An 18,801-nucleotide genomic window follows, 5' to 3' on the forward strand; every position below is an offset into this window, starting at 1 on the left:
ATTGAAGTTTATAGTGTACCATATAGGCTTCGTAAAATATAAACGCTGGTATGAATATCTCGACCTTTTCCCTGCTTGTTGAACGAACCACATTGTTGCACCGTCGATTTTAAGGTGTTTTCCCCTGTTTCCGTTAAGTATGTTGGTCACCTTAATTTCCTGGCTTCTGTGATTTAAGACATGAAAGCGATCCTCTGGAAAGAAGTTACCTTATTCTGAGATAACTAATTCATTCATTAGCCTAATTCTAAAAAAAGATGTTCTGAGATTACAAATGTATCGAATCAGATGCCCCTGGAAAACGAATTTGCTGGGAAAAGTAGTGAAGCTTTCGATTTGGTGTCGTATTACAACAACATCATGAGGAATTATGCAAATGACCCTATCACTAGGCCCATGCGTATAAGCATCTACTTATAGCTATAACACGCTAGCTCGTAAGCAGTGCCGTCAAAGTGGCTGTCAAAGCGGCCGTGTAACGCCTGCACAGCCGGTTCAAACCCCGATAGATCTCTAGTACGGGCAAACATTTGTCTGTCTCTTGCATTTGGTGATCGATGGAACCGTAGCTAGATACAGCCAATTAAGGTAAGGAATGCTTTGAACTACTTTGAATATATTTTTCCTGCTTAATTATAATCATTTTCTGTCAATTTAGCACGTGAAAGCGCTGTAGCTGCGTTAGTAGTTTGTCTTTATTCTGGTTACTAATTTCATATCGCACAGACGATTATTTACAATTACCCGTTTTGGTAGTCCTTCTTGTACCTTACTCAGGACAATACTGAGTGGCTATCGCTTGTGTCCATTTAAAATTTTAAAACGGACAATACTGGCTGGCTATTGGTCGTGTGTATGCAATTCACAGTGATCCACAAACCTGTTGAAACTAGGTTTGAATGCATATGCATATTTCTACGGTTAGGCCGTCTGTACTGAAAATATACCGAACAGATGTATTCTAAGTTTGCGTACCTCATTTTTCTTATCTTATCCGTGTCTGCTAATTTTTTTCTCTGTGCGAAATGTTTTCTAAATCAGGGCTATGATAGTCAGTCAAGAGTCCACGATCAACCGTAGACAATACGTGTTTAACAGAAATATTGTCATATTTCAGTCATGGCAAACTGTTAGCACCGAAACGGTAACGTGCGTAGGCGTGTGGTAGGGTAGAGATCTACAAACAATGACAGCTGGCAAATAGTATATAACTACCTCCATGAAATGTGTCATGGAGGTTATATTTTCAGTTGCGTTTATCTGTCCGTCTGTCCGTCTGTCCGTCTGTCTGTTGGTCAACAAGATAACTCAAGAACGCCTGGATGGATTGGTTTCATACTTGGTGTGTTGGTAGGGTGTGACGAAAACTGGAAATGATGAGATTTTTGTCCCCCTAGTGGCTTCCCTTGGTACTGCAGCGCAACTTCCGGTTTTGATATCTCGCGATCTGGAAATGCTAGGGTCATGAAATTTTGATGGAAGGTAGCTCTCGTGCTTGGGAAGAAGTCATATGTTCTGGAACTGCAGGGCACTTTCTGGCGAAATGTTTAAAAGCCAATAAGTCCAGACAGGAACAACATATTTTCATTATTTTTGGTGTGTAGGTAGCTGAGAGAGAGATGTACATAATTAAATGCAAATTATGCAAATGAGGACTTTATTTGCATAATTAATGAGGAAATTCTATAATTGCAGTGTTTTACATTATACTACTTACATACATGTAATGTATGTAACCTATGGCAGGCGGACCTTCAACACATACTAATTATGCAAATGATGACCTAATTTGCATAATTAATGCGAAAATTCTATGATTTCGTAATGGTGAATGATGAGAATGTCATACTTGGGACATCTGTAAGTTAATCAAAAGTTAACATACATCACGATGCATATATCATGTTAATGCAGAGGTCATTTGCACAATTAAAGAAGAAATTTACATTTACATATCAAGATCATATTTCATGGAGGTATGAGATCTCGGAATTCTAGTTCTATATCATTCTAATCTTGATGCATTGAATAAGCTATTGTACGATATGACAACTCAGTAGAGAGATCTATATTCAAAATATGTATTTTTATTGTATTTACCGAAGTAATGTATTTAACAAACTTTTATCCCAATAATTTTTTTAGATATCTGTAACTATTTGTCCATAATGTATTTCCAGTGCAATTCAGTGCGCTGGTCATAGCGCGCACCGCGAAACTGTAAATCACTACCACATATATTCCATACGTATATCCCACACACCGTGATACACCCATGCATATGCTAATCATACAGTAGGTTGTACAGTTATCATCGAATCAATTTTCATTAGATATGGTGCCCACGTTTCATCTTGTTAGGCTTCACCAAGTAAATTTTATGGATGACGTCCTTTGGAGACCCTATATCTAATGCGAGAGGGCGAAAAAAACAAGAAGGGCCCTTAAAAAACAAGATGCCTAGATTAGAAATATACTAAGAGACGACAAATGTTAGGACACAAATTGAATGAGGTGACACAGATTAACATGCAAGAAGTCTTTTATTACCTCCATGAAATGTGTCATGGAGGTTATATTTTCAGTTGCGTTTATCTGTCCGTCCGTCTGTCCGTCTGTCCGTCTGTCCGTCCGTCTGTTGGTCAACAAGATAACTCAAGAACGCCTGGATGGATTGGTTTCATACTTGGTGTGTTGGTAGGGTGTGACGAAAACTGGAAATGATTAGATTTTGGGCCCTCTAGTGGCTTCCCTTGGTACTGCAGCGCAACTTCCGGTTTTGATATCTCGCGATCTGGACATGCTAGGGTCATGAAATTTGGATGGAAGGTAGCTCTTGTCCTCGGGAAGAAGTCACGTGAGTTTGGTCCCCCTAGCGGCTTGTTCTGGAACTGCAGGGTGGTTTCTTTGAAAATCTTCGAGAGAGGATAACTGAACAACCGTTTGATGGATCATCATGATTTTTGGTATGTAGGTAGCTTAAGTGATGCTTGACATAATCAAAATATAATTATGCAAATCAGGATCTAATTTGCATAATTAATGAGGAAATTCTATAAATCAAGCTTTATTTCATATTAGGGCTATAAAACTCTATAGACATATGTTAGTGAGAACGACAAGATCATTGGCAGATATCGATTATGTAAAGGAAGACCTAATTTGCATAATAAATGGCAAATTGGTACAATTTTATGGTGGTAACTGCTGGGAATTTAATACTTGCCATAATTGGAAGTTCAGTGAAGGTGAACATCACTAAACATAATTTATGTCAATCAGGACCTCATTTGCATAATTTATGAGGAAACGCTAGAATAGCCTTATTTCTTAAGATAACCCTGTCATTTGGTGGAGAGTATGATCAATTGATACAATATATGCAAATGGCCTCATATGATTTGAATATATGCGGTGAAAAATGTAAGCCAATTACAGGTGGTCATCACCATGCGTAAGATTTATGAAAACAATACACATGTCATGGAGGTATGAGATCATCGAACTCTAGTTCATTATCAAAACAGCAATAAATCAGGTGGAACAGCAGTTGTCGTCCTGTCCTGTTTCTTTCACATTTTTGCAGGCCTGCAGAAACAATCATGTACTCTTTACCCATTTCGCATTACGGGTTTCACGTCAATCTAACGATTTGTGGCACTGTCGTGACTCTTTGGTCATAGTTACAGGAAGCGGAATTTCATTTTTTTTTTTTTCTAGGAACAGGCCATCCATAAAATTTACTTGGTGTGGCCTTAGCTAAAAAGACATTCCTACTCAGTCAAGTACACGCGGCTTATACGTACATGTACATCCTGTTTACTCGCTCGACATTGACAAAAACCCAGGCACAATGTTCAGTCTACTGCACATCCTGTCAGTACCTACAGGAACGAAGCTCGCTAATGGATATACGAGTATATAAACGTGGTTAAAACCTTCAGATCCGACATCCGCAACCTTTCATCTACTTCTTAAAAAAACTTTTTTATCCCAAGGCAGGTACTACATGCACATGTGCCAGTTAGGCCATGTTGGTTTGATTATATGGATGGCATCCTCTGGGAACCCCAAAACAGATGCGAGCGTGCGAATAAAAAATATTAGTTACTGAAATCTACATGATCATAAAGGTTGAACAAAAGACTAAACACACAGGAGTATGGCATGGCGAATAATACTAGACTCTTCATTTTCATTTCTTCACATTTTTCTTCTTCTCTTGAACTGATTTCGGTATTATATGACAAATTAGTATCGTTTTCCAATCCTTTTTTTTTTTCAACATACGACATATATTCGCTCATTTTGTACGATTTACAGTATATATGGTCGAAAATTTCTCTTTTTTTTTGCGCGCGCGGATGTCATCCATATAATCGAATCAACACGGCCTTATTATGGACAGTAGATTACCCTGTGGGAGTTTCATGTAGATCAGTACACATTAGGATTCAATGTGCATAGAACCCGTATTAGCTAGATTCCGGGCAGTAACGTTGCACCTTTACTTTGAAATGATTGTATGGATCCTGTCTGCTTCTTGAAGATTTTGTAGACATTCTGTCCATAGCTATACATGCTAGATCTTTAAAGGCTGTGCTCCACAATCTTAGAAAAGACAAAATCTCACAAAAAAGGAATTGAATAAAATACGTTTCCAAAGTCATATCCTGTTGCTTGAGTAACTGTTTTGGCGTATCTTACATGTATTACCTGGATGTCTAACCTTCACCGACGAATTAAATAAAGGAATAGATTTCTATTGAGTGTGTCTGTAAACACATCGATGTCTAACCTTCACCGACTAATTGAATAAAAGTTTAGAATTCCATTGAATGTGTTTGTAGATACTTTGATGTCTAATCTTCACCGACGAATTGAATAAAAGTATAGACTTCTATTGAGTGTGTCTGTAAACACATCGATGTCTAACCTTCACCGACGAAATGAATAAAAGTTTAGAATTCCATTGAGAATTCCATCTGAGTCCGTCTGTAAAAATATCTATTATCTGACGTACATTCAGGAAAGTTCAAATTACTAATATCCATATTAGTTTCCTAGGACAGCTGTGATTTTGTAATAAACGAGGAATGATGGTGATGCTATGAGCATCTGCGAACTAATTACATTTCCCTCAATTTATATAATTATTTTTGTGCAGAATGTTTATGACGGAAGAGAATTAAAGGATTAGATAATATTTGTGTGCTTCATAATTGTAGTATGACGTGAGGACTGTAGTGGAATGATTACGATGTATTTGCAATTAAATAATGGAAAGTATAATCCATATTAGAATTGTGTATCGTTTTCTCTTGAATCTACCGTAATTAGCATAGACATGTACATGTTTTCCATAATGCCGTATGCTTTTGACGATATGGTTTCTTTTCTATTAAAGTCGTCTCGATTGATCAACTGAAGCCTTATTATGTCGTCAGAATAATTACTTCTTCTATTGAGTCTGCCTTTAACTTACATTAGGCCAGAGCAAGTAATTTTAAGGATGTCATCAGCGCGCACATTAATTTTCGCCTGATTTGGGACAAAAAATTGTTTCCCTCTGACAGTGGTCAACATGCCGAAACGAAAATGGGCAAAGATGTCTGTTGCCATGCCGGAACGTGGATGGCAGATGAATATGAAGAGAGGAGACAAGACAAGACTCTGATCCTTGTTGTTTACTTGCAGTGATGTATTTCATTCCTTTTATATGTGATGTTCCCACTGAATCAAAACCATCTGTACAAGGATTGAAAACTTTTGTTATACAAGAAATGTTGTAATAGTTGACAGTAAACTTAGCACAATACAGGTATCACTTCTTGTTTAACAAGGTTTATTATGTCAAAATTTGAAGGTGTAGGAATTTTTTGTTTGGCCCGCCTTGATTTTTTTTCGCCCTATCGCATTAGATTTGGAGTCTGCGGAGGATGTCATCCATACAAATCACATGCTGTGGCCTTATACTGAATTTGTATCTTTTCAGGTTCAGCCAACGGACCAATTCTTATTCAAGCATCAGCTAGGAAAACAAATCATTAAAAAAATTACGGCCTTATATAAAGTAGCCTATTCGGCTCCAATTTTTTTGTTCAGAATGAATTTCAGCAACACGTCTAATTTGACGAACATGGAGGAAGACCTGGCGGCGTGGAAACATCCCCTGGCTGTGATGTGCGTCCTCATTATCTGTAACATCATCATCTTCGTCCTCTGCATGGTCGGAAACGTCCTGGTCTGCGTAGTGGTGGCCAAGAACAGAAACATGAAGAATGTCACCAACTATTTCATCGTGAACCTGGCTGTGAGTGACTTGTTCATGGGCGGATTCTGCATGCCGTTTACCATGCTGGACAACCTGAAGGGTGGTAAGCACATAGGATGTACACATTGATCTATCAAAAAAATTGTTTATTTATTATTTTGCCCTTACAAATAAGCTGAAATGAAACAATTGAAAGATAAATAGACATGCATGGGAGGGCCGCCGGAAACCCGGTGGTTTATCTTTGGCCCTCCCCAATACTACAAGATTAAAAGATAAATTACCCTTATTATTAAATGATTGTGATTGTGATTGTGCAACAAACGATGAAAAACATTGCTCAGATATTACATTTGACAGGCGTAGGTGGTTAAGATATTCATTTGTGAATTAGTATGTGATGATCGTGATGCTACGAGTACTTGCAAAATAATTACATTTCTAATTGATATATCTAATTATCGCAAAAGATAAGACAGGAGCTGCAGCTGTCATATTTCCATAAGAGGCTATGGAGGACATTTTCTATATTATTCCGAAACATGTAATCACAAGACGTGGTGACGACACACTCAAGTTTTTTCAACTTATATTAATGCCGACACCAACACAGGGGATAATACAATACTCATTTACACCTGAGCGAAGTGAGGAAAGTCGTGTAAAGTGCCTTTCCCAAGGGCACAAGATCGGTGGCATGTCAGGACTCGAACCCGGGGCCTCTGGTTCCGAGTCGAGAACGCTGCCGCTGCGCCACACGACCCCGCCCATATTAAGTACTGCGTGTGCACAGGATATGATGTTGTCAAGCATCTCTTTCGTCTAACGCTCATTTTCAATTCCATCGGAGATGTCAAAAAATAATCTAATAACTTGAAAACAGCTTCCAGCAAATTGTATGTTTAATGATGACTTCGGTCACGATGGCATCTTTTGATGTTTTCGTCATGACGTGTTATGAAAACTAATAACATGTTATGATTTCTACAGGGCCGGAGGTATTTTCTTTGTGTAGCCTTCTAGGTTGGGTCTTTGCCAGAAATACTTGTGACCTTTGCGGCTATTCTTAACTATTTGCTTTAAACAGACTTCTTAAAATGCTTCTTTCATATTCTTCTTACACAATGTTTAACAGCTGTTCATTTAAGTATCCACTAGTTACCTTCGCCAAGAAGGTTATGTTTTCAGTTGCGTCTGTGTGTGTGAGTGTGTTTGTGTGTGTGTGTGTGTGTGTGTGTGTGTGTGTGTGTGAGTGAATGTGTGTGTGTGTGAGTGGGTGGGTGGTGTGTGTATATGTATGTATGTGCACGATAACTCAAGAAGCTTTAAATGGATTGTTATAAAATTTGGTAGGTAGGTAGGTCTTTATGAGACCTAGAAATGATTAAATTTTGGGCCCCCTGGCGGCTTTTCTAGGTACTGCAGCAGAAATTCCGGTTTTGATATCTCTTGATCTAGACATGCTAGGGTCACAAATTTTGGATGGAAATGAAATGAGGATCTTATTATCATAATCAATAAGAAAAATGTATAATTTCGTCGAAGGTATGAAGTCGTGGAACTCTCTTTCTTTTTGTGCATTCTCTCTCCGTTTCATGTTGGTGTTACTTTCTACTAAAGTAACTTGATGTCACTTCTCCCCAGGCTGGATGTTCGGTGAGGTGATGTGTAAAGTGCAGCCCATGGCGCAGGGCGTGGCCATGTGTGCGTCTGTCTTCACTCTAGTCGCCATCGCAGTAGACAGGTCAGTACAACATGATGGATTGAACACTGGACCATATATTCAGCAATGTTTTTTTTTATGTTTACCGAAGGAAAACATATTGTTTTTGCTCAAAAATATGGTAACCAAGAATATTTGCCGTTGAATATGGTAACCAGGCTGGCAGCGTCCATACTTTGGCAAGCACTAGAGTCAGAACCCGGCAGCTATCAGCAAATTTGCTTTTTTTTTTTTCTAATCAGTGCAGAATGAACCTGATCTTAACATCGTTTCGGTTCAATATGTCACATCAATTCCCCTCGCTTGATTACACATACATACCCTTATCAAATACATTATACATAATACATAATTACATGGTACATTATTGTCAAAAAGTAGAAAATCTCTAGGAGGAATTCAACAAGAATCTGTTTACTGCAGTCTTGAACTTAGTCATGTTTAATCTAGAAAAAAAACTGCCCGGGGTGTTTATGTCAGGAAAACGCTGTCAATTTACGAGATCTGCAAACAGGTTTGCTAGAAGCTGATCTGCTTCAGCGAAATCTAATGTACATGTGTGATCGAGTAGGTTAGTATGGTAAGTACAAAAAAGTACCGACACTACGTCCTTTTCGGCTTCTACATAATCATAAGAAAGGAAATGTGTGATCTATCTCACTGAACTATAATGATGTCTCCTGATGTAGGTACCTGGCCGTGATGGCACCAACAGATGAGAGGCTCAGCAGCAAAGTGTGTGCCATTGTTATTGCAGTCATCTGGGCGTCAAGTATCGGTATCATGGCGCCCATCGTGCCCATGATGGTGTATAAAGACTACGGCAAAGTTCAGACCTGTTCTGAGGGGTGGGAGACATGGGAGAACAGGCGGGCGTACACAACTTCTCTCCTCGTGCTCTGCTTTGCCCTCCCCCTCTTGGTCATCGCAACGCTGTACACCAGAGCGGCCGCACAGCTGTACTTATCCAGCGTCAGAAGAAACCGCCAGCAGAGCAGAAACAGAGCGGGGCTGGGGAATAAAATCCGCGTTTTCAAGATGATGGCGGTTGTCGTTATACTCTTTACCCTGTTGTACCTCCCCCTACACGTCCTGACCATGGTGATAGACTTCGGGGACTTGGACGACGTCGAAAAGAGACCTTTCTACACGTACGCCTTCCCGATCAGCCACTGGCTGGTGTTCTTCCACACCTGTGTCAACCCGTTTGTCTACGCTCTGCTGAACAGAAACTTTAGGAACGGTTTTCGGGCCGCGTTTCTGAACGACAGGTCGGCGAGCCAGGCCTGTTCGTGTTGTTTAGTCAGGATGCAGAGAAGGAGACCAAAAAGAACCCAGCATGTCAAGACGCCGGATCTCAGTAAAACCCGAAGGATTTCGAACGAGCGTTCGCCCATGCCGGCCATGCTGCACCGGACTACAGCAGCACAGGCAGGCGGCTTGACTCGGGCTGTTCGCCCGGCTTCCCTCATCCTGACCACCGCTGTGATAGAAAGTCCTCCCGGACCAGGCTTTACTACCAGTTCCCCTCTGTCCACATCGGCCTCGCCGCTCAGCCACAAGAAAAAGATGAAATCTATTTCAAACGCACGCTATACCGTGCCTTCTCATGTGCCATTTCTGATGGTAACTTCAGTTTAGATCATGCTGGTTAGTTGTTTTTGTAGAGACATCTTGAAGCGATGTCATCAGTATATGCGTGAATTTGTTGAGCTGTTGTACAAAATATTTTCTCTAGTTCTAGACGCGACGAATATGTAGTATTTCTTTGATGACAACTTTGTTCTGTAACGTTTTCTAGCCAGGATACCATTAGTTTGACAACTAAATATGTATGTGCAACTAGGTATTTAAGGATTTAACAATTTCTATTTATTTGTAATGGAAAGTTTGTTATTATGCTGCGATGGAATTGTTTAATATTAATAAAAAGGACTTATTATATATTATGAATGTAAATGCTACCATTGTCTTTTAGAAAGTGACAAGTATTGTAATGAAATCCACAATTCAGCAAAATGACTGCGAGTGATTTTAACCTGAATAAATCATTCATTCATTCATATTCCGTTTCCCATTCATTCATTCATATTCCGTTTCATATCTTTTGATATCTATTTCTGTACACGTTTAGTTTCTTTAATACCGATGGATTGGTTGATTTATAGTTTACAGTGGTTCCTTTTTGGCTGAGACTGTTTTCTGAGTTACAGATCAACATAAGCTGGTACAATGTACCTCTCACTGCGCCTTCATCCAAGGCCATATTGATTTGATTATATGGATGACATGCTCTGGGAACCCCAAAACTGATGCGAGCGTGCGAATAAAAAAGTTTAGCAAAAAAGTTCTTCATTATGAAATCTAGGTGGTCATGAAGGTTGAACAAATGACTAAACACACAGATTAATATTTTTATTGTCATGGTGAATAATAGACTCTCCATTTTCATTCCTGAACATTTTCTTCTTGGATTTTGATATTCGGCAACATAAATATCGTTTTCCAATATCTTTTTTTACCATTTACGGCATATATTTGCTCATTTTGCAGCTACTTTGTAAGATTTACATTATGGTCATGCGCGCGTGGATGTCATCCATATGATCAAATCAACATGGCCTAAACACCCATGGCTGAGCGACGATCCCCTTAAGACTGTTCAAACGGCGGGTAAGGCAGGAGATGCCTGGCTTTATTAACAGTCAGACTTGGATAAACCGAGTGGACGCTTTTCTGGACAGATGTATCAGGTTTCTGTTTGACATTTACGCGTGTTACACACGATAGGCTGGGGGATTGTTCACGGTTATAGGAGTCATAGGCACGAATAAAGCAACGTAAGCCAGCTATTTGTACCTATTGCAGAGTGGCTTCTTCTGTTAGTTGAAAACAACAACAACAAAAAAACGACACAAGTAGGATTCGTAGTGTAATGCTTGACATGAAGCGTAATTCTTGCTTATACTCGACTTCCCGGACTTTCATTTGTGCGGTTATATCTCAGTGTTTCAAGCACCATGTAGCGTAATGGTTAGGTGTTTGGCTCAGAATCCATAGATCCTGGGTTCAATCCCCAACAAGCCCTGATGTTTAACCTGGCTAAGCTACGGACCCACCTTGGAAGGGGTCAATAACCTCCAGCTACAACAGCTTCTGTAGACACAGGCTATTCCGGTGATAAATATATATATATACGGAAATTCTAAGGGATGTTCTACTGCAGTGCAATAACAAGCCACTAGGAGGCCCAACATCTAGTCATTTCGAGGTCTCATCAAGACTTCCCTATTAAACAAACATCACGACAACCCGTCTAAGCCTTCTCCAGATACATTGTAGCGTGTTACGTACACTCACAGAGTAAAGATACAAGCGCTACCGGGAGCATGACCTTCTTGGCAAAGGTCATAACCACAACAGTGTCTATCTCCCAAAGCGGCTATTGATCATTGACGCAACAGGTCAAGTACTTTAGCTTGTTGCACTTCTTCTTCATCCCGCCAGGTGGTCCGGTAGCCATGCCATCTCCACATTTCTTTCATGGCGTACTTTTCAAAATTAACAGTTCCGCGTCCCCATACCTTTTCCAAGTACATGTAATATTATTTGTAACTATGGAACTCGTAAAATGCAGCGTTTATTCGATTCATATAAGGGAGTTTTACATTTTCCTCTTGGATGAATCAAAGAAATTGTACTTTATGCTATCTAATAAAAGAGTATCTAATATCTACACATACACATCTTTACCTTCGCCAAGAAGGTTATGTTTTCGTTGGCGTTCGTGTGTCTGTGTGTGTGTGTGTGTGTGTGTGAGCACGATAACTCAAGAACGCCTAGATGGATTGTCTTGATATTTGGTAGGTGTGTAGGTCTTGATGAGACGTGGAACTGATTAGATTTTGGACCCCCTAGCGGCTTGTTATGGTACTGCAGCTGAACTTCCGGTTTTGATATCTCGTGATCTAGACATGCTAGGCTGACGAAATTTGAATGGTAGGTAGCTCTTGTGCTGGGGAACAAGTGACGTGAGTTTGGGCCCCCTAGCGGCTTGCTCTGGAACTGCAGGGGCATTAGTTTAAAAATGTTTAAAGGCGGATAATTCAAGAACCGATTAATGGATCGTCATGATTTTTGTCATGCAGGTAGCTGAAGTGATGCTTGACATAATGATATTACAATTATGCAAATATTAATGTAATTTGCATAATTAATGAGGAAATTCTATAAATCAGCTGCATTCCATGATAGGACTATTCAAGCTTGTGACATACTAGTATGTAATTCAGAACGGCAGAAATACAGGCAGATATCGATTATGCAAATGAAGACTTAATTTGCATAATTAATGAGAAAATATTAGAATTACATATTGGTAATGTGAGGAATTTCATACTTGGGATATTTGAAAGTTATGTGAAGGTGAACATAATTAAACATAACTTATTCAAATAAGGACCTCATTTGCATGATTTATGAGGACATGCTATAATGGCATGTATTGATAAGATAAGACTGTCTTCTGGTGTAGAATATGATCAACAGATATAATTGATGCGATATAGGATCCTATTTGCACAATCAGGGGGATTTTAATCTATAATTTCTTAGTCATAAAGGCTAACATCATTTGGCGAAGGTATGAGATCGTGGAACTCTAGTTAAATCTATTTTGCTTGGGGCCTACCATTTGTGCTGCCTTGCATTTGATCATGGAGATAAAAATCACATGTGATTTTTACGTTCATGATTTGATCAAACCATTCGACCGTTTCCATAATTCATCAACCGTTAAATCTGACAAGGTCTAATTGTGTCAAGCGGCAACAATGGAAAATAACAATTTGAAGGGAAGAAATGTTGACAATTCAGGGTCAAATCCCTCCTTGGGCTTATCTTGATAGGGTTGCCTTTTGCCTGGAAGGCTTAGGGTCGATATTGAAGGGCAAGGAGCTGTCAGAAACCGGTACACAGAAGCTGACAGTTTCCCCATCACTCCCTGCCTGGGGACTAGGCGGTGTCATGGATGTCTGGTGGCGGCTGGCCAGCGCTGCCGCAGCGGGGAGGACGGGCAGCAGGCCGGTACGCTGGGCAGGTGATTGACTGATGAAAAGCTTGCCTACAGGCATCAGAGGATGAATAGGAGGATGTATAACTATCTACTGTCTGATAAAAAAAATGTGCTAATGTTGCTTCCGCGAGCTAGCCCTTATGTCATACTGCAGGCGTATTTGTTACGAGTAATGCCACAGCAACTAATTTTTATGGATGACATTCATTTTAATTTCGCGCCCGATTTTTGAAAAAAAGAAGAAGAAATTTTGTTGGCCTCTGACATGCCGAAAATGGGCAAAGATGTCTGTTTTTTTTTTCTAATCAGTGCAGAGTGAACCTGATCTTAACATCGTATAACGATGATCTTCGGTTCAATATGTCACATCAATTCCCCTCGCTTGATTACACATACATACCCTTATCAAATACATTATAATAATACATAATTACATGGTACATTATTGTCAAAAAGTAGAAAATCTCTAGGAGGAATTCAACAAGAATCTGTTTACTGCAGTCTTGAACTTAGTCATGTTAGGACTGTCAGGGAAAACCGAGGCTGGTAAGGAGTTCCATGCCGGAAGGTGGATGGTAGATAAATATGAAGACAGGGGACAAGACAAGGCTCTGATCATGATTTGTTGTTTTGTCTTTTACTCTGATGCAGTGGTGTATTTCATTCCCTTTATATTTGATGTTCCTACGGCATCAAACCTAATTGTACAATGATGGAAAACTTTTATTTTTCAGTTGATTCAGTGACAAATGGATGTTGTAATAGTTTACAGTAAATTTAGCACAATATAGGCATCATTTCCTCTCATATCATTCAAGGTTTATGATGTCAAAAGTTAAAAATGGAATCTTGTTTTTTTTGGCCTGCCTTGTTTTCTATCACCCTATCGCATTAGATTTGAAGTCTGTGGAGGCTGTCATCCATTTCATTGCTGTGGCCTAACGGTTATCACGAGGAATCATGCCCCAGATGATACACTTCCGTATTACTTTGATATAGATAATCTATTCTTTTGGAAACGAAACATCCGACCCTAAAAGCTTCCTCTCGCTGCAATAGTGTTACCTGCGATCACTCTACCTACCCTTTTCAAGGTAACATATACGCTTTCGAGCACAAAGTGATTTTTCTGATATATTCCATTACACTAGGATACCTCTTTGGCCTTACCACCCACTACCTCCATTACCACCGCATTCTAGTTCATATAAGTACATCCCTCGTCAAGTAGAGTTTCAACGTCGGAAACTACATTGTACTTACACACATACACATCACACGCACATCAGTAAATGTGCCTTTGAAGAGTTTTATCTTCGATAAAATAGGGTTTAAACGGAGCTGTATCTTTCGTCGAGTCAACGTTGGGGAACTACTAATATCACCGAATGGGCTTTTCAAGACTTTCATGAGCCACAGAAATAGTTCAAATTGAGCTGACGGTTGTGTAAGCCATGGTTGAAGCGAATCAAGCTGGTTCATTATCCGCCATTATCTGCGTTTTACTACCGGATGTGATTACCATCCTGTGTCCGTTCTTGTTAACTCGTAATCCTCGTAGTATCCTCCACCAGACCTTTCTGTAGGAATACGGATCGTAGCATTCGGCAAAAAGGAGAGTAAAATTGGCCATGGGAGTCAGTCCGCGGAAGGTTGGTTCTTTCCCTCCCAGTCAAACCCCAAGGCGGCCAAACTCCTCTGGCAAATATTCTTCTATATAAGGATTTATAAGTGATGTGATCTTCGTTCCATTACATAAAGCATATGCATAATAATATAGTTTTTTTTCTTTAGAATCATAGACGACCAGTGACACGTGACCTAGCGGAAACGTGAAGCCAGCAATTCGTCAAACGTGACAGGAAGTCTATACCGCCCACCGTCACATTAGCGCACACCGCCGCTAAACACACACGGCGGGTGGTGTACATTTCCCTGCACTCACATCCTGCTGCTGTCGTCAGTTCCCCCTTTAAAGACGTCATCAGCAAGACATAGTAAAATGTTGATCTTTATCCCAACATAAGGGTTACACAGAGATCAAATTTTGAACGACCAGTGGTGCCTTCATCAGGATAACTCTGTGTAACCCTTGTGTTGGAATGAAGTTCAACATTTTACTATGATTACTACTAGCACAGATAATTAATGATAATCTGCGAGACATAGTGGCAAAGAAAGACGCCTTGATTCCTGATTCTAAATCAAGCCTATTTTTACCACCAGGACTAGGCCAGGCACGTGTGTGATATGTTTCTAATTTTATGTTTCTAAATGAGCTTGGCCATTTTTACACCTTAATCTAAAATGAAAATTTAAAAAAAATCTGCACCAGCTATGCCAAATTGTCTGCGAGCTAAAATCATTCGAAGCGTGGGTTGATGAAGTAGCACCGTATAGAATGATAACGCTTTAGAATGATTCTCACTAGCACCAGCCCGCGGTTCAGTAGATTTTTATTCGCTCATGACCTTTCTCTAGCGGTGCGACAGAGATTGACTAGTGGCTATGAAATTCTCTCCATTTCAGACACATAAGATTCCTTTTCCCTCAGCTAGCTGCCAAAATCTCATTAAAATAGGTCTATTCAAGTTTTTCACACACCTGGTTGAACCAGCGCCGCTACCTAATCAGGTTTGTTACTGTTAGTGTTCAGCGTATTCATCTTCTGTTGCTTTTAAAAGCGAGCTCATAATCATCTCCCATTATTAATATAGACAGCTTTACAGGCCCAAGGCAGTGTATTTAATGTCAAGGATTTAAAAAGTGTAGAAGGTCGAACTCGAAGCGTAATGCTTGAGACGATGCGGTTTGCGGCTTCTCTGTGGCTCGCGTTTGCATCCAGGCACACCTGGCCACCCATTTTTTTCGATGGCCCCATTTCCACTAGGATAAAATTGTTCGGATCGAGCAGAATCGATTCGCTGTGATCCGGCTTCAAGCCTTTTTCGAACCGGATCAATTCGGACATCAAGTTTACCCTAGTGAGAATGGGACCGATATGATGATGATGTATTGATATGCAGAAGGTTTGGCGGGTCCCATGCCTGAAGATCCCCGTGCAAGGAATTGTCGGCAAGGTCCCATCCCTTATGGCCGAGAATAAGATCTATTTCTGTAAGAAACGTTAAGCCCCTGTTGGAGGGATCTTCCTACGACCTTCCTAGGACCTTTCTACGACCTTGCCCCGATCACCAGCTGACCACGTACGTCGTCTGACGTTCGGGAGCAGTCTCAGAAGATTTAGGCAACGCCTACCTTTCTATACGAATCGAAGCGAATTTGAATTAAATTTGTGCCAAATTTGACCCCCGAACGCACCCCGAAAACTCCTAACTCCCAGATGACTTACAGCCGAACACCAGCCGACTTCTCCCCGACCTACTTCTAACCATGGTTGTGGGGCATCAGGCTAGCGTCCGGGAGGCCAAATTCGTGAATGTGTGTCAGGGCCTTTAACCACACTTGTTACACAAGTCTCGGTGAGTAAGGAAGTTGTCGAGTTATTTTTACATGCCTACAAGTGGCATAAACAATGGTAGTGCCTCTTCTCAACCTACATGTGCGTCAATGGACAGTATAGAGGCACTCATTGAGACTGAAGCTACGGCGAGTGTTGTCTTGCTTATATAACTCGAATGCTTTAAAATACACTGATTCACCATGCCACGATAGCAGTCAACAAACTGTTTACATTCCCCTCTATTCTGATTGACTGCCATGAATATTCCGAGATACATCTTTGTCTTAATTTGTATTACTACTGGTCAACATTTGAACAGACTGTGTTACTGCTAGACGATACCGAACCTCTTTATCTGACGTCCTTTTGTTAGATAAGATGCTGACGACAGCTCTTTGAAAAAAAAGTCTATTGGAACGGACACAAATTGGAGGCGTAGTTGCCATGCGCACTTTATATTCTATTATGAAGCATATGCAGATTTGCCGAGAATAGCCCGGCATCGCCGCTCCTGTCTTCTCTTCTCCTGTCACTTAAAGAGCGGGACGTCTCGCCGCCTGCTGAGCTGAGCAGATTTGGCAGCCGATAAAGGTTAGGCAACTATTTACTAAGCTTATATCTTATGAGTAATTCCCTTCTATAGTACACATTCTGGGTCTGGCACAGTTATGCTGTAGTGCTATAGATACCCAAGATATAGAATCTTTTCTAGATTGGATATTCCGTCCGGCAGATTCTGCTATACTCCAACGTAAAAATCAGTTATGAAGAAGGAAAGGAAAGCCGCTTTTCAAAAACATAATCAGGACTGTGTTGGTTAGTCTACTGTTTTATGTACCAGTAGTCATTTGCTGGCAATTTGCTACTCTTGGATGGATCTTAATCTAAATCTTAAATGGGTAGGCTCATTGCTGATCAAAGGTATGTCTGATAGACTCTTGGTGGATCAAACATAGACTAGAAGACTGAGTATATGTTAGGCCATATGCCGCCTTTCCCTCATTACATTTTAATTTTTATTGAGCCACATATTGCTACTTTGGAGTTTTTGAATGAGCCCTGGGGCTACAACTTGTTGAATTTGTCAGCGACGTAGCTTTTTGCTTGTGACTTAGTTTTCATGCTTAGATATGTAGATATGTTAGATATGTCGGTATCATCACATTTTTTCATTTCAGAATATTTCATAACAATATGCTTTAGATATTGTTCTGCAAAATAGGTCATATGTGTCTCTTCAATTTTACATTTCAATTCCAATCTTACATTTTTATCAATAATGTCAAACGTTCTCTGTAACAGCCGTGCTTAGACCCTTTTCGGATAGAGTTGTCCGGATCGAGCCGAATAGATTCACTTTCATCCGGATTCGATCCTGTTCCAAGCCGGATCGAGGCGAATCTATCCGGCTCGATTCGGAAACTCTATCGAAAAAGGGCCTTCCCACTAGGATAAAATTGTCCGGATCGATCCGAATTGATTCGCTTTGCTTCGAGCAGAATCGAAGCCGGATCAAAGCGAATCAATTCGGCTCGATCCGGACAATTTTATCCTGGTAATAATGGGATCTTATTAGTAATCTGGGCCGGCAGCCACTGCGCCTTCGCCGCAAAATGACCAGGCTGACCACCATGTTCAACATCTATCGACGCTATCTCTGTCCCCCGCAAATAGATACTCCCGCCGTACTAACCATACCTTCAAGCTGCAGACCATTGTGTGTAGGAACAACCACTACAGGCTCTCGTTCTTCCCACGCCCCATCCAAGAGGTTCTTATCTATTGAAATTTCAATACAAAGCAATTTAAAGGCAACCTGGCAGCATCGCTGGTAACGGGTTGCATTAGCCCAGACACTCAAATTCATCCAAGAATAGAACTTGAGCGCTAGCCTAGTGCGGCGGGGGCGAAGTCTCTTACCCATATACAAAGCCGAGTTGGAACGGGCTTCGCTGCATATATTATTGCCCTACTGCCCTCCCTCCAGTCCTTGTACATGTGTAAATATTAACGAACAACACTAATGCGCTTGTCTTGTTTTGAATCTCGTCTGCATTATAACCCCCATTTCTACATTTTGGCCCTTTTCCCACTAGGATAGAATTGTCCGGATCGAGACGAATAGATTCACTTTTTTAAATCCGGAATCTTTTCGGCTCGATCCGGAAAATTCTCTCCTAGTGGGAAAAGGGCCCCAGTCTGCACCTACTGTTACTAATAATGCGCAACTGCTAGAATTCCACAGTTTTTGCGGGCTCATTAGTTAT

General features: G+C 40.5%; 1 protein-coding gene across 1 annotated transcript; it reads left to right on the forward strand.

Moving 5' to 3' along the window:
- The first annotated feature begins 6,175 nt into the window (after window positions 1-6,175).
- LOC109464535 (neuropeptide FF receptor 2-like) lies at window positions 6,176-9,638 on the forward strand. The gene is made up of 3 exons (XM_019761574.1): window positions 6,176-6,377; window positions 7,919-8,018; window positions 8,687-9,638. Exons 1-3 carry the CDS (start codon window positions 6,182-6,184, stop codon window positions 9,636-9,638), a joined length of 1,248 nt encoding a protein of 415 aa, XP_019617133.1. The 5' UTR covers window positions 6,176-6,181.
- Window positions 9,639-18,801: the final 9,163 nt, after the last annotated feature.

Source organism: Branchiostoma belcheri, unplaced genomic scaffold, assembly GCF_001625305.1.
Source record: "Branchiostoma belcheri isolate BF01 breed outbred unplaced genomic scaffold, Haploidv18h27 scaffold1, whole genome shotgun sequence".
NCBI classification, from domain to species: Eukaryota; Metazoa; Chordata; class Leptocardii; order Amphioxiformes; family Branchiostomatidae; genus Branchiostoma; species Branchiostoma belcheri.